General features: G+C 43.2%; 1 protein-coding gene across 6 annotated transcripts; it reads right to left on the reverse strand.

Moving 5' to 3' along the window:
- Positions 1-3587: 3587 nt before the first annotated feature.
- prima1 (proline rich membrane anchor 1) lies at positions 3588-12869 on the reverse strand. 6 transcript variants are annotated; one of them, XM_085932214.1, is made up of 5 exons: positions 12735-12869; positions 11325-11466; positions 9327-9459; positions 4021-4097; positions 3588-3901 (listed from the first exon to the last, which is right to left on the reverse strand). In XM_085932214.1, exons 1-5 carry the CDS (start codon positions 12867-12869, stop codon positions 3846-3848), a joined length of 543 nt encoding a protein of 180 aa, XP_085788340.1. In that variant the 3' UTR covers positions 3588-3845. The 6 variants fall into 6 exon arrangements, 1 of the variants encoding a protein (XP_085788340.1); XR_015068345.1 differs by lacking the exons at positions 9327-9459; positions 11325-11466; positions 12735-12869 and adding an exon at positions 4401-4889 and having other exon boundaries at positions 3588-3911; XR_015068346.1 differs by lacking the exons at positions 9327-9459; positions 11325-11466; positions 12735-12869 and adding an exon at positions 4401-4889 and having other exon boundaries at positions 3588-3948.
- Between the last annotated feature and the right edge of the window lie 2936 nt (positions 12870-15805).

Raw genomic sequence — 15805 nt, forward strand, 5'->3', positions numbered from 1 at the left:
ATAATGCGAATGGCAGCGCGATTAAATCAGCCCGCCTTGTTTACTGTTGCGAACCAGAGACTGGACCTCTCCCGGAAAACGACATGACATGCATTTAGCCAGCTCGCCGTCTCCCGATTCTTGTCAGAACGTCCGTCACGCTGCCTCTCGCCATCACGACTCGCATCCATCAGGAGGCCGTGCGAGTTGCGGGAGCAGCTTCCTAACTCGATAAAACAGAGTTAGAGCTTGGAGTTAAACGAGACTATTTTGGTTCGAGATTCTCCCCCGCCGCCGCACCCTCTACCGGCGGCGCCCTAGCCCAAAGTGGAGGCCTCCCTTCCTCCCCTTCTACCAAGCAAACGCAATTACCTTTGGCATAATGTGGTTTGTTGTGATGGATCATTGTTGTGAGGTCTAACTGCATTAGCTTGAGGATAACAGATGTCATGACAGCAGGGCATATTTGTTTCCTTTTTGATTTCATTATCAAGCTTTAACATTCATACAATTTGCTCATCGAAGAACGAAAGAACCGTGTCATTCGTAAACGAGCTGTTTGGGGATTTGACTTTATTATTTGTGCGTGCAAAAGAGGACCTGTGATGAGAGGTGTGAGTCAAATGAGTCACAATGTGACTAATGAACTCACACACATGAACGCTCACGCACTCAACCCGACTGACCCGCGAGGCTGGCTGAATCAGGCTCGCTGTGACAACCTTGTCATCAAACCGCCAGTCCTGGCTCATCAACGCTCTCCTGCTGCGGGAGAGTGAACAAAAGTGAGACTGCTTTGTGTGTGTGTGTGTGTGCGGGGGGGGGGAGTGCACAGGTCTAATCAAGTCGCCTAGGGTTGCATCTGTCACTTGCATTGGTGAGATCATTTTGCCTCAAAGCCTCTACAGGTATGCAGCCCCCACCCCCAACCTGACCCACCTGCCTGGAGACAATCAATGAACACTGACCAAAGCTCTCTTCAAAGATTGTCAAGGTCAGAACTCTTCCACATAAACACACTTAGTAGTGGAAAGTATAAATACATTGCGTCTATAGGTTACTTAACAAAACATCCTATTGTGTACTGAGAATGATCATAAAGCTTGTTGAGAACGTGGCAATCTCTGGTGCCCCCGCCAAGTGCTGTCACTTTGTTTTTAGAACAGCAAAAGGCACGCAGGCCGGGCCGGACAATGCATGAATGTTTCAATTGCTCACAGTGTCCATTGGCGTTAGCGTCAAGCGGCACATCCACAGCCAGCGCGGCTGTAAAAGTAGTCAACGGTGCTTCATTCACATTAGAATTCATTGACTCTTCAGTGGATTCATTATACGGGACATGTATGCAGCCACAACATTAAGCACACCTACCTGATCACACTTCAAAGTGGTGTCAGCTTTTATAAAGAATGCTCTTTTTTTTTTTTTTTTTATTTATATTGTATTTGCAGTATACAGTTGTGAAGAACAGCACTGTGAGAGCCACTTAGGTTTATCTTGGTTAATTATCTAAATTGTTTATTGTTAATGTAGTGGAATTGAAATGGAAGGGCTCAAAAGTGGGCAAATTTGAAGTTTAACCAAAAATGTTGACTTCAAACTTCAAACAACAGTACAATTCTCTGATACGAAATCTTTAAATGGTGCCTTAGGAAAGACACTCCTTACAAATGTTGTTTATTATTTAGCTCCTCTTCAAAATTGGACTTGTTGCCTCAACGTTGACATGTGACCTGCACATTTAGTCGTTTGTGACATAGCAGGCTGCAAAAGGTCTGCTGATGGCAGTTCATTAAAGATGCAGCGTGTGAGACAGACTTAGCACATGCCCTCCCTCCGCCCCACCACAGGGGAGCGGGCCCAGCTCCAGACCTGCACCACACAGAGCAGACCAGGCACAGGCTAAATATAACGCTTCTTTTTAAAAAGCATCCTTTAAACATAATCAAAGGTACTCTGTAGTTCTGTACACTTTTATTTACAAAACTCAGCAAGGATATCAACGTATGCACATCGATCTTTTTGTTTGTTGTAATGCATAAAGTGTGTGTGTGTCTGTTTGTGTGTGTATGGAATATCAATTGCCATATATACATTAATGGCTTGTTCCATCAACATGACAACATTAACGAGTCTAAATGGTAGCACGTTGTTTTCCTTTGACGTATGTATAAACATGTTCCTGTGCATGAATTAACAGTCCAGAAGGCAAATATTTAAATAGCGATATTTACATTCATGCATCCGTCACGTCTCTCACACACAGTTTGTCGACTCCTACCTGCGCATGTCTAAATGCAAGCTTCTGGTTTTCAACAGATTTAGCCGATAACTAAACTTGATAGCATTTTGCACACACGCATACATTAAATTAAGATGAAAAACTAAAAAAAGTGCAAAGCAGCATCGAGTCATGCCCCAGTCCAGCTTCAGTTGTGTTCTTCCAGAAGAGATGTAGAGGATGCTTGTGACAGCACACACACGTGCAACCTGATCTCTGACTATTGGTCGAGCGTCCTGTCGCTCATCGGTCACGAGGTCAGACCCTCGGTTTCTATGGTGATGGAGGATGAGTCCTCGGTGACATACATAGAAAGATGAAGACTATCAAATACACACAACACTTTTGCTATAGTGGAACCTCTAAAATCAATTTGGAAATTTGAGTTTGATGCTAGACCTCAGAAGTTTGCATTTTTGGGGTTTTCTTGTTATTCTTTTACATGGTTAAGACAAATGTGATGATAACCATAGAGTGCAAAATGGAACTTATTGCAGCAAGGGTGGTAATATAGAACGATCACAGGACTTAAGGTGAATGTTTACAAGCTGAGGAACGTGTTAAGATTAAACTAGTTTGCTTTCTCAAGAAGATCAACATAAGATGAGATCATCTATTGATCTCCAGAAAGGGAAATTTAAGATGTCAGTTTTGGCACAATATGCTACTGGAAACATTGCCTGTGCAGATTGTCATGATGGCAACAGATTGACTGGAACATTTGAATTTTTTACAGTTTAGAGGTCTACTTGTGTTCCGGAATGGATTGCGTTGGACCTTAGAGGCTCCACTGTCCTTGTAAAGAAGAACGTGTACTGAGTTGACCTTTCCAAAATCAAAAGCGGACTAGCACGCGATGCAGTATAGAGAAAGAACTCACATTCACCGAAGCACACCGTGACGTTGACAAAAACAAAAAAAAAACACACAGAGATGAACAAGCGATGCAGTTTTCTGCATCGGTGTCTCCACGACACAGTCAACGGCATTCAGTGGCCAAATTAAATTGTGTATAAATAAAAAAAATAATAATAATAAAAGAAACAAAATGCTGAGACTGTACAATATCCCTTTTGGTAGAAAAATAAATCGAGAAAATAAATAGATGAATAAGTATATTACACTGAGTCTTGAGAACGTGTCGATGTTGTCTCCTCTTTTTCCGCTCTTTTCAAAATATGGATTTCTTTAAATTGCATAGTCATGAATGCACGTCTCCAAGCCAGGAGTGACAGTCAGCTCATGCCCCTGCAAGGCATCTGCCTCCAAAAAATCCCCAACAAAGTAGGATGTATTATTTCCCCCCCCAAAAAAAAAAAAAGTTGCATTCTCCATCAAAAGTGCATGCACGTTATTTATTGTGTGTGATGGCACCGCGGGGCCACTCTATTGTCTGCGCTTGTATCGCACGCGTGAGGTCTGGATGTGAGGCAGACTGGCCGACAGAATGGCAGCCTGTCAGCAACACTTGCTCTTACTAAGAGCAAGTGCTCAGCCTGCTGGGATGCTTTTCAACGACACACATCGGGTGGGGTGGGGGGTGTACTTTCATCCTCGCTTCATGGCATTTCCTTCCACCTTTTCTTCAGCTCACTGGTGTCTGGGGGGTTCCAAGCAGAAGAGGAGGGGTTTCCTGCAACTCTGTTGGATTCTGGGTGAAAAGGGGGGGGTCACTAAGGACAAGGGGGCTGAAAGATGACCAATGCTGTCACTTCCTGCTCCGAGATGGAGTCAAGTCTATACCACAGTGTTGTTTGTACCCATGGCCTTCTTAGTGCGGATGCTCATGGCGTATTCCCCGCGACTTGTCCCGTTCTCTTCCTTACGTAGCGGTTTCCTGACAAACACAAAAACAAGGACATGATGCGAGACAATTAAATCTCCAAAGGCTCCAAAAGTTGTGCAATTAAAAATAAAAAGAATCAATATCCATTTGTTTATCCATTTTCTATTTCATTCGTCCTCATAGTTATCCTCTCGGACACCATTTTGAAGTAGGAGTATGATTTTTAAGAAAACAGCACATCTGAGGAAAATCAACCAATCAAAGAGATAAGGCATTACCATGGCTTCAGGTGCTATGTTGAAACACCTGTAGAATATACACTTTTGGGTGGAAATAAAATCCCAAATAGCTCACCAGCAAAAGCTTCATAATGATCCCAATCATTTGAATCAGGTGCCTTGGAGGAGCGAAACCTAAAATATGCAGGATGGTGGCCCTCGAGGACCAGAGTTTGACATCTACATGAAGTTCCTCCTTCAACATACTTAGCAGTTGTACTAAATCCATTTTATTTCCCTTGTCAATCACTTTTTTTGGTTCTTTTATTACAATTGTTTGTGATAAAAGAACCAAAAAAAAGTGATACTTACCCCCAAGCTACATTGCATCAAATTCTAATATGAAAATATTTGACTTTTGTCTGCTGTATTGTTATTTTGTGATGTTCTTGCAAAGCGTTTAGTTACGGCTAAAGCTGTTGCAAAAGCACCATATAAATAAAAATATAGCATATGTTGTATTGTCTGAGCATAAAAACTGCAATTAGGTCAATTTTTCACAGAATGAGTAGGTTTTCATCATATCAGAAAAGAGTGGCGCCAGGACTCAGAACAGAATCTGACCTTGAGCCTCCACTCAAGACGGCGGGGGGGGGCGGGGGCTTAAATACACAAGGTAACAAGAGGAAGCAGGTGACCAGACATTACGGGAACGAAGGGGTGTGGCTGAGAGAAGTTACCGGCACGTGACATATCAACAATCACCAAATCTGTAAATTCACAAAAGCCGATCGGTGAATGTGGAGGGGTTTAATGTCATTTTATTTTGTTAGCAAATCAAGGTATCAATGACATTCCATGTAAGCTAAAGGCCACGGCATTTCAAAAAAAAAAAAAAAAAAAAGAGCCTTTTGACTTATTCAAGTCGCTGATTTCATTTCCCCCGTTCTTATCGATGCTTTCTAATAAGGTCTGTGTTCAAAGGTCACGTTTGCGGCAAGATGCATTGCGACGCAGGCGGTAAGGCAATTACCTCCTGTGACTGCTCGATGCAATCTCTTCCCCCTCTAAGTAATGACTACGTGTGCGGCTGTCCAAATAAACTGGGAATAACATTCATCCATACGTGAAAGTGCAAAACTAAAAAGACGGGACCAATTGAAGACTCAGCTAGCATCATTCAATGAAGCAAGCCCCTTTTATGCGCTTCTGTGCTTATTATATTTGTCCAGTGTACTGTGCCTTGCTGGCTTATGTAACTCAAGAGACACATGTGAATACAGTTGGTACAGTCATTGTCCTGCTCGGCGGCGTACAGTGTCTTCTCCAGCCTTGAGCCACATCTTGTCTTTCTAAAGTAATGACTGGTCGATCCAACTTTGACCCTTTCCTTCTCAGCGGTCTCAAATTTCTTTTAGGGAAGAAAATCCCATTTTGGTTTTTCGCCTGCCATGTTGTCCTCTATGGTTAGTTTAATTTGTGTTGGGGGTTTTTTTTTCGACACCCCCTCATTCTGTTTGAAGGTTCTCCCGGTGTCGAGTTGATTCGTCAGCCCCGGTTTTCACTTTGCCCCCGTTTTGGAATGTGTATGTGATTTTGTCACACCTGTTAAACCATGATGTCACTTGGCGCTGTCTGCGCTGTCACCACCTCCGCCACTCATGCACGAAACGACTTCTCAGGATTCCCGCTCGGCTGTCTAGTCTACGAAAGTACTGTCATCGGCGAACTAAGTTGTCGAACAATTGTATCGCTATGACGATTATGATGTATGGGTTGATGTATTGGTTATGTTTGTGGATTTTTGAGATCTGATTGTGGATTTTAAAAACTCACAAGGGGGTGGAATGGGTCAACGAAAAATATGTTCACGTTTTCGGTGACGAATCAGATGGCAATATTTTCGAGATATTATCTTTGTGTGATTTTATGAAGATGGCTGACATGGTTTTACTTTGTAATGTGCAACTAAAGGTGTTTTTTTTCTAAGATTTGTTCATAAATGAACACCTGCATAAAACAAACATTAAAAGCTGCAGAAGATTTTCGGCCCTCATATGCGCATTTACTGTTCAAGTTTGAGTTTGTTAGTGGCGCTTTTTTGGCTAATGGCTCGGTTGTAAAGAAAGAATGAGTAATGACGTATGCTTCCTTGGGAACAGATGCTGCTAGCCGTGTCCCCGCAGGACCCTGGAAAAGCCGAAAAGAAATAATAGTCCAGCCCAGATGGGAAAGCACATTCTGTTTGTGTGGGTGATGAGTGGAGCATGTGACTGCGGCCATGGGAGCGGTATACTGATGGTTTTCTCAAAGGGACCAAAAAAGGCACTTGGGGGATTCTCATAGTTTGAAAACAAAGTCATTAGTGGCTATATTATATCTCACAATTTTGGATTTTAATCCATCAATTCACTGGAATGTCATTTCAGTGATTCAATTTAAAAAGTGACACTCATATAACGATTTACGACACACATAGTGAAACACTTCCATTGTAATATCGATTTAATTTCATTTGATGATTCGAATAAACCCAAAATTGACCATCTGACTGATAGAAAATAATGCACAAGAAAAAAAAAGAAATTGAAGTCATCGTAACGTTTGCCGTATCACATCGGGGCTTTCCAGATCGATTTTTTTTTCTACAATTGGAACCAGCAGTGGGCCGCTTGCTGGCATTCCTCAAGTACTGATTTTTTTAAACTGAACAACAAATGTATTTTTCCACCATTCTTAAATTTATCGAGATGAAACTGTTGCACGGTGCATTCCGACAATAGAACACCATTGACCGTGTTGCTTGAGGTCAGCGGACACGACAGAGCTTTCTTGAGGATCCGTTGGACTCGTGCCGAGGCTTTCAATAATGGATGCCGAGCTGTTGACACGTGCCAGGTGGCAACACAACACTTCACATGTTAGATGAATATTTGATAGGAAAGCTGTGCAATCACAGCACACAGTCCCGTTTGAAGTTTGGGGCTATGGGTCGTAGTGAAATCAGGACATGTGATACGTGCTGTTTACGATTACCATCTGGAAATCATAGTAAACACTGGTTCCCGACTCTACAGAGTCCTTCTGTAGGTATCTATCATGAATAATTTGTTTTCAAAAATGAGAGGTTAAATGATGAAATATGACATCTAGCTTAACATTTAACAAGTTTCTTGGATGTACTGCATTGCCCTTGAATCGGTCGGGGAGCAGCTGCGGAGTAATATCCGCTTTTAGACAAGCCTCCCGGAGCGCTAAGTGATTAGGAAAAGCATCTCGCTCCATTAGCACGTCGGGCTGAGCTTTGTTTATTGTGGCTTTCTGGGTTGGCAGACAGCCGGGAGGGAGAGCAGCTTCATGTCTTTTTTGCTTGGGATGCCACGGCAACACTGAGAGGCAGCATGTGTCTGATCCTCTTCTTTATGCTTGCACACACCAGCAACCCTGCTGTTGCTGATGCTGCTGTGCACTCTCAATTGAATAGAATAGTGCGGAAGTGGGGGGGGGGGGGTTCGTCCACAACCCCCCCCCACCCCCCCCACCCCCCTACCAGGCCCTTTGCTTGTGACAGATGAGTGGCAGACAAAGATGATAAAAAAAAAAATAAGAAAAGGCCAGGAGGGCTATGGCCTGCAGAACTAGCTCCGCACCTCCTCGGCTATCTGAGGTGCTTTGGCGCTGGCCCTCGTCAAGATGATTTTATTTGGGAAAGCCTGAAGCGCTGAGGGCATGGAAGAACTATATATAAACTGGATATGGCTCGTTCTTCTCTTATTGGTATTGGCTAGCATTGTTTTGAGGATGCATAAGAAAAGCCATTAGAGCCACAAAGTCTCAAAGTGGAATTCAGTAGTCTGCAGTCTGTAATCTTTGTCAGCGGTGTGGCGTGTGTTAAGCGGGATTTTGCCGAAAAATCGTAAATGTTAATTAATGTTCATCATTATCGGTGATTGCAAATCCTTGGTGACTTCGAGTATGTCACACACCATAGGTGCTGACTTTTCTCGTTTACATTTTTTTAAAATATAGCTTAATATTTGCAATTACGTGTCCGTCCTTGCCGTAAAACAGGTTCTGGTTCCTTTTTCATCAGCATAATTTATTCTCCCTTGACTTTTAAATGATAAGGGCAGCTGTGACAAATGCTGAAGGAAGCCCATTTATCCTTAGATTGCTTGTCGCTGACAAATGAATGTGTAATGAGCTCTGACTGGACCTGGTTTTAAGTGGCATGGCACTAAAGTCTGCATGCAGTCTGGAGCCCACAGGGCTTCAGGACACAACCCGCTTGCATGTATAAAAGATGTGGCTTGCAAGTGAATGACTGCGCAAATTAATTCATAAATAATGACTTGGGTTTGGGGTTGGAGCCTGAATTGCAACAACACTTTTCTGCTATTGCTGCATTCAAAAAAATCAAATAAAATGGGAACCCTCTTGGCTACTAGGGGTCTGGGGGTGACTGTAGAATCGCCATAATGAATTCCTGAGCCAACCAGCCATTACTTCCGCTGCCTGACTTTTCCTATTTGTTGTTTAGAAAAAAGAGAAATGGCGTTCTGCTGAGGGAGGCTTAATATAGTTCAATAAATATAACGTACAACAAAGCAGATCCATCACGGACAAATAAAACAAGTCTGTGATTTAGCATACACATCTGGAGTTACTCTCACACGGGCGTGTAAATATGTCAAGATGTTTATGGATGGTTGCTCACATGCATGCAATGGTAATTGCTGTGTGTATGTGCGTTTATGAAATGTCGGCCGATATTAAGGTGGAATCCAGAGTGCGTGTGTGTGCTTTGGCTCTACTGCGTCCAGCCGCCACTGTGATGCAAATAAAAAACAAAAGTGTACTATCGAGTCTTGCAAAGTCAGGCAGTCTGTTTGCAAATCATTGTAAACAACCGATTCTGTGATTTAACCTTTGAACCCAGTGTGCCCCCACAGGGTTCTGATGGGGTCAATATTGCTTGATGTGTCAAATTTGCCTTGGTTGTTATTATCCAACATTTACATGGCAACACATGACAGCGATTTAAAGAAAAATGACAACCGACCTTTTGATGGCCTTGTAGCAAATGATGATGGCGGAGAGAAGAAAGAGCGCTGAGGCACAGCCCACTGTTCCCAGCACTACAAAGTCCATGTCTGTCCACCAGGGTCTCACCAAGGGCACCAAGGGTTCTGGCACTGGAGAAAAAGAAAAACATCATGTCAACACCCAGAAGACACTTGACTCAACTCCGAAGGTCCTGGTTTGAGTGTTTAACATTCAATGATATCCATAGACACAATACCATAAATCATTTAGGTTCCCTTACACAAGCACTCTTACACCACACATTAGTTGTGCAGAAAGATTCACTGGCTTGTACGCATCAGCAATTTTGAGCATGTAATGCATCTATCTAGTCGCTCCAAATTGAAACACTTCCTTCAGTCAATGTTATAATCCAGCATTTTGTTACCCCCCCCCATTGGTTCCCGTTTAAGGAAAGGCTCCGCTAAACTCGTTCCTTTGAAGATTTTTTTTTGGGGGGGAGACTATTTTCTCCCATGCATATTCATCGCTTTCACATTAGTGCAAAACTTCAGGCCTGAGATGAAAGAATTGAATGATAATTAGGATTAAAGTTAGACTCCATCACATGAATTATTCATGAGGTTTCCACCCTTTTTTTTAAAACGTCTTGTAAAAGAGTTAAAATGCACTAAATGGGCCCACTTGTATTTTCTCACAACACGGAACAGAGTGTAAAGGCTTTAAAGCATTAAGGGTGTGTTAGGGTTAGGGTTAGGGTTAGGGTTAAGAAAAAAAAAAAAAAAAGGGTGTGTTAGATGACGCCCGGCCTAGTAAAAACAAAAAAATCTTTTTAGTCTTGTTGATTGCCAGTCAGTTTCAAAAACTGAACATTCAATCAATTGCTCCTGGCGGCATTTTGAGCAGTGACCTTGACTACAATCACAAATTCTATGACTCCTCATTCAAGGGGAGTCCACTGGTAGGTGTGTCAGGAGGGAAAACACACCAAAAAAAAAAATCATTGGAGCAGATTGATGAAAACCTTTCCAGTGCTGTCTGCTGATGATGAAGTACTCATCCGCCCTCATGTTAAGGGCTGAGGGTGAGTGATTCTAAAGAGTCGCGCTAACAGCTCACAATGGCTGCATCATCAGCAACGCCTGTCGCCCATATTTCAGTGCGCTGTTCATTAGCGGGGCTTGAGACTGTGTACAAATCATATCCACTTTCAGAAATGTTCTTCAATGGATTTCAGACTCGAAAACTGCTGCAACAGGCAACACACACTTATCGCCTCCAGCTCAACTTCAAAACAAAAAAAATGTGTTGCTTCATAAGCCTCTTCTCTTGATCGAATTATAGCTAATTTAATTAAGTCATCTGTGTTTTAAATAGGCAGGGGGGGGGGGTCCTCTGGGGCAACCCTCGCAATGAGCCAGCGAGCTTGGCGGCCCAGCAAGATTTGAATCTCACAGGCAGCTGGGTACTCCCCAAAGTCAGGCCCAGCATAAATTAGCTCTGCTGTCAACATCCTGCTGGCTCCATCACATGCACGGACGGCCGTGCACGTGCAAAAACTCCAGAGGACGGATGGTGCATTTCTGCACGAAAGGAGGCGCGTCGCATGGAACGATGGCAGAGAGCCAGAGATGGCAAAGGTACACACACACTTAACGGTTTTCCTTTTTTTTTTTTTTTAATCAAGTGCTAGCTAGCATTGGATAATAGGCTTTTATGTTATCAAAGCAGCTTGTTCCTTTAGCTTTGCTGAAATGCTTTTGATAACGTTCCCTGCTATTGTTGGGTCACCATGATTTCACTCAATCAGGAACTCAACCATGGTTGATTTTTTTTTTTTTATATTGTGTCATCATCTGTGAAGTTTGAAAAAAAAAAAAAAAGCAAGAGGCCTATTTATCCAGTGTAAAAAGTAGAAAGTCCAGACATCTGTGTTCAGATTTCACTCGAATAACAAAGTCAATTTGTGCTTGTCCCCCAGTGGAAAGAGAAGCACAGATGTTGGAGTTCTTACCTGTGGCGCCCAGTAGTCGCGGGGGAGGCGGGGGAGGCGGTGGCGGGGGAAGTGGAGGGTATCTTCGACAGTGGCACGCCAGCTGGCACTGTTGGCTAACTTTCTCTGCCACGGTCTGTGAGCATGACCTCTGGAGTTCTCCCTTAGTTTGGAAGCAGGAAGACATGAGGGGAGCAAAAGAAAATACTGAAACGCTATCATCGCAACACACACACACACGTGTTGGTACTCAGCATTCTCTCCCGCTGCTGTTGTGACTGGCTCACGCGGAATAGTAGCACATCTCCAGCTGTAAGAAGCCACCCACCCACCCACCCACCCACCCACCAACAGAGTGGGCAGCAGGCCGCCCCGAGGAGTACGAGTGGGTGGACTTGCAAACTCAAGCAGATCGCATTACACGTGAACCCTGCTAACATGCGTGTGAGCAACAGCTCACCGTGTATCTGTAGGCAGCAGCGTAGGGGGGGCACAGGTTACACTACTCAGCACTTGCATATGCCTACTGCACATAACTGAGATTGACGAATAGTGTCGGGGGAAAAAACACTTCATGTTCCCACTGGTGATATTTGTGTGCCATGAGCTGCGTCATCACCAACCTGACATGCAGAAAATTACCTTCTCCGGCCACAACATTAGGTATACCATGTATTTGAGCCTGTGAATGTGCTTCTAATTTTTTGGGATGCTTCATTTAGCGAGCCTTTACAAAGTTTTTGGGATGTTAGCAATTTATTATGTTTATTTATGTGGAGAAGTACAATGTGTGGATAGTAAGAGGTGTTCTTAAAATTCCGGCAACCCGATTTAGCGATTCGAGCAAGAGCTGCAGCCTTTGCAAACATAATAATGTTCTTTTTTTTTTTATACAAATGAAACAATATGGCTATTTTTGTGGCGTTGTTATTGTAGTGTGCACTGTTCTGCACTGAATCATCTGTTCTTAATATTTTGACAACCTGGTTTTAGCTGAAAGGCAATTTGTACTGTTGGTATTTCAAAAAAATTAAACGATATGTATTTTAGTGTGGTTGCAGTGGCCGAATATTGCTCAAATTAAGAGGTGTTCTTAATAATTTGACTACATAATTCCCTTTAAGATAGGTAGTCAATTGTTGCAAATACAATCAATTGAGCAACATTCATTGTTGTGGCATCCTAAGTGGTGAAGTACAATCACACTGAGAACCCTCTCTTAGTGTTGAGTGGGTCATGTGACCAAAAAATAGAAACACCTTGCATACGATTATATAGTGAAAGTCAATTATCATGCAAGTAAATAACTATTACATGAGAATCATTACCATGCAAAGTGAGCATTGTGATGAGACCGAATGGACAAGTATGCATGGCTAAATAAGTATCCTCTGTATAGTGTGCAAAAAAAAAAAAAGTGTTGCATGTTACCTGACATGAGAGTAACAGCAGCGAAAGAAGGCAGTGAGCGAAGAGGAGAGGCCAACAACTTAAAGTGAATGGCATGAGATCTTGGAGCGACATTCCAATTGGCGCTCTTCTCGGCGATCCGGACGGATGCGGCATCCATACAGCACGGGCGTCAAGTGTTCGGGACACCACCTTCCTTCCTTCCTTCCTTCCTTCCTCCTCCTCCGATCCTAGTCCAAATCGGCGGCGACGCAATAGTACCAGTGTCGATAGCGTAGAACGGGGCGAGCCGGTGGCATGACGAGCGGCGAAGCACCCAAATAGATCCACATCTCTAAAGTTGCTCTCTCTCGCGCGCGCTCGAAATTCTGGTTTGTGTTCTTAGTGTTGTTGTTTCGCTTTTTTTTTTTTTTTTTTTTGGAGGGAGGGGGGGGTCTGTGCGATGATTTACATGATCCCTTCCTCGGCTGCCAGCAGGAGTGCAAGTGGGACACTCAAGCCGTGGAAGTTGAAGGCGAGGAGAGAGAGAGGGAGAGGGAGAGAGAGTGAGAGAGAGAGAGAGAGAGAGAGAGAGAGAGAGAGAGAGAGAGAGAGAGAGAGAGAGAGAGAGAGAGAGAGAGAGAGAGAGAGAGAGAGAGAGAGAGAGAGAGAGAGAGAGAGTGCTGCAGGATTCCTCTGAACTTATCTGTAGTGCGTGCAGGGTGAGTCCGGAGGGCAGAACCGAGGGTTCGACTGATGCTGCCTCCTCCTCCTCCTCCTCCTCCTCCTCCTCCTCCTCCTCCTCCTCCTCCTCCTCCTCCTCCTCCTCCTCCTCCTCCTCTTGGCCACTTGGGAGCATCAGTCATCCTAGTTGCGCTAGTGCGCGCACGCGTGTGCGTGCGTGCGTGCGTGCGTGCGTGTCTGTGCGGGTGCGTGTACCCCTTTGCCAAAAGTCGCCAAGCAATCAACAATATAGCCTGTGCACAATGTGCGGAGTTCATAAGGATGACGAAAGTCAATTAAAGTCAAGTGGAGAGAGTGAGAGCGAGAGAGATAAATGGAGAGAGGGAGAAAGAGAGCGAGAGAGAGAGAGAGAGGCCTTACTGACTCGATGCCTTGTGCTGCGTGCGCCTGCTTAGAACACTCCAATGTCCCAAAGCATGCTGGGATAAACAGCACTGATGTAACCTGGCATTCAGCTGCAAGATATATATAAGATATTCATAAGATATTTATTTTTTTAAAACACACAAGCACATGCACACACACACCCACACACACACGACTTATTTTAGGATAAAGGTGATGCAATGGGTCAAAATGCAGTGGGACTTCTGAAGTCATTATATGTGGATCACATTAACGCAGATCATGGGCGCTATTTTCATAGCACGTGCACTTGGGCATGAAAACTAGCGTGTCTTCGTTTTCATGCCAGCGCAAGCCTCATTTCACTTGTTTTGGAATTTTGGCAAAGTGCTCTGCCATGCATGGTCTTCCGTTCCTCTTACCCATTTTTGGTACTCATGAAAATTTGACAGCTGAAAGTAGACCAAACTTTAGATCTGCTGGAAGTAGGTCTAATTTGTGGCGTAGGTGGTGTAACGTGATTTTCGAGAATTTGATCGAGGCACGGGCAGACAGACAGATTCATGAGCTCTGCGGATATGTGTGGTGAATGTCATCATATTTCATTCATAAATATAACAACAAACATCAGCTGCTCACTAGAAATAAAGACAACATAATTCTATGCCTCTAAATCCATTGGGCTAAAAACATCAATTCTCTTGAAAATAAAGACTTATTCATGAATTTTCTAATTATCAGAGGTACTTTTTCAGTCATCAGCTTGTTGCATAACAATGCCGGCCAGTGGGGTTCCCAAGACACAGTTATGAAATGATGCCACAGCCATTTAGTGTACGCGGCATTCGCAGTTAGAATCAACCCTCGCTGTTCATCGTAGTGCTGCCAGCGACACGAGAGCTGATGGAAGGACGTCTGATCATCGCTGTGTGTCCTTATTGGAACATTGCTCTGCAATTCATATTCTGGATTCTGGGATACATAAGTGACTTACATTTCATGAGCAAAAAAAAAAAAAAGTTTGCCATTGACATCTTTCCTCTTTTTTCAGGTTAATTTTAAAATATCTTTCATCTGACCTGTCAAAAAATAGAAATGGCTTAAAGGAAATTGAGGTTAGATTATTCTCTGCTCGTGTCACTTTTAATAAAGCTAGTTGATAATTGAGAAAGCAAAATACAGGTCAGCACATTTCTGTAACATTATATTTCATTTGGATTTTTTGAGGCCCAACATGACACAAACAATCTGCCTTATAACAAATTAGCATCCAACTCTGGAGTGTTTCTTGCAGCCCAGTGTCTAAATATACTTTTATTTTTTACTCATTTGCTGTCCTGCAGTACATGAAACTGAGCAAAAAAAAAAATAGCTTTATTTTATTTTTTGACTGACTTTTATGAAGGACAGAATTGGATGGGGCAAAGCGTCGACCCAGCGGTTCCGCTCGTCCATTCTCTCCTTCAGTCTGTCCCATTATTGATTATCTGACAAGACGAAAAGCACTCCATCCTCCCTGGTTTCTTCCTCCTTCTAATCTAACAAGCCGCCTCAGCACCTACCGTACATCACTGCCCCTTTTTTTTTTCAAGTCGCATAGGGAAACGTTCTTATTGAATTGCTTTTTACTATGCGTCGTTGCCAAGTCTTTCCACACCAGTGCCAAGAAGATCATTTGGTGATCACTGTACACTCCAACAAAAGACAAATTCCTGATGCACTAGTTAATTTATGTCTCGGTTTTACGGCTGAGAATGGAAGTGGGGTGCCCTCTTGTGGCACAAAGTGCACATAACATGCCTAAAATGCAACAAATTACTATTTATTGTCCAATGCAGATGCTCAAATGTATTTTCATTTTCTTAAATTGCTCATCTTAAAATTATATCGTTGATTGTAGGGAATTCGATTGACATTTTCTAGGAAAGTGTCCATGATTGCAACCTTTCCAGTCTATCTCTGATGCGTCCATTTATTTTAATGCAATGTCACCGAGCGATAAAAGTCTTATAAAAGCTTTTTCT

This window comes from Syngnathus leptorhynchus, chromosome 15 (assembly GCF_054491065.1).
Source record: "Syngnathus leptorhynchus isolate UIUO chromosome 15, UIUO_Slep, whole genome shotgun sequence".
NCBI lineage: Eukaryota > Metazoa > Chordata > Actinopteri > Syngnathiformes > Syngnathidae > Syngnathus > Syngnathus leptorhynchus.

Coding starts and splice junctions, on each gene's coding strand:
- prima1 (XM_085932214.1), bottom strand. CDS start 12,869: ATGCCGCATCCGTCCGGATCGCCGAGAAGAGCGCCAATTGGAATGTCG. Junction 9,460..11,324: donor GCGACTACTGGGCGCCACAG/GTAAGAACTCCA, acceptor CTTTTTCTCCAG/TGCCAGAACCCTTGGTGCCC. Junction 4,098..9,326: donor TGCTACAAGGCCATCAAAAG/GTCGGTTGTCAT, acceptor TGTGTTTGTCAG/GAAACCGCTACGTAAGGAAG.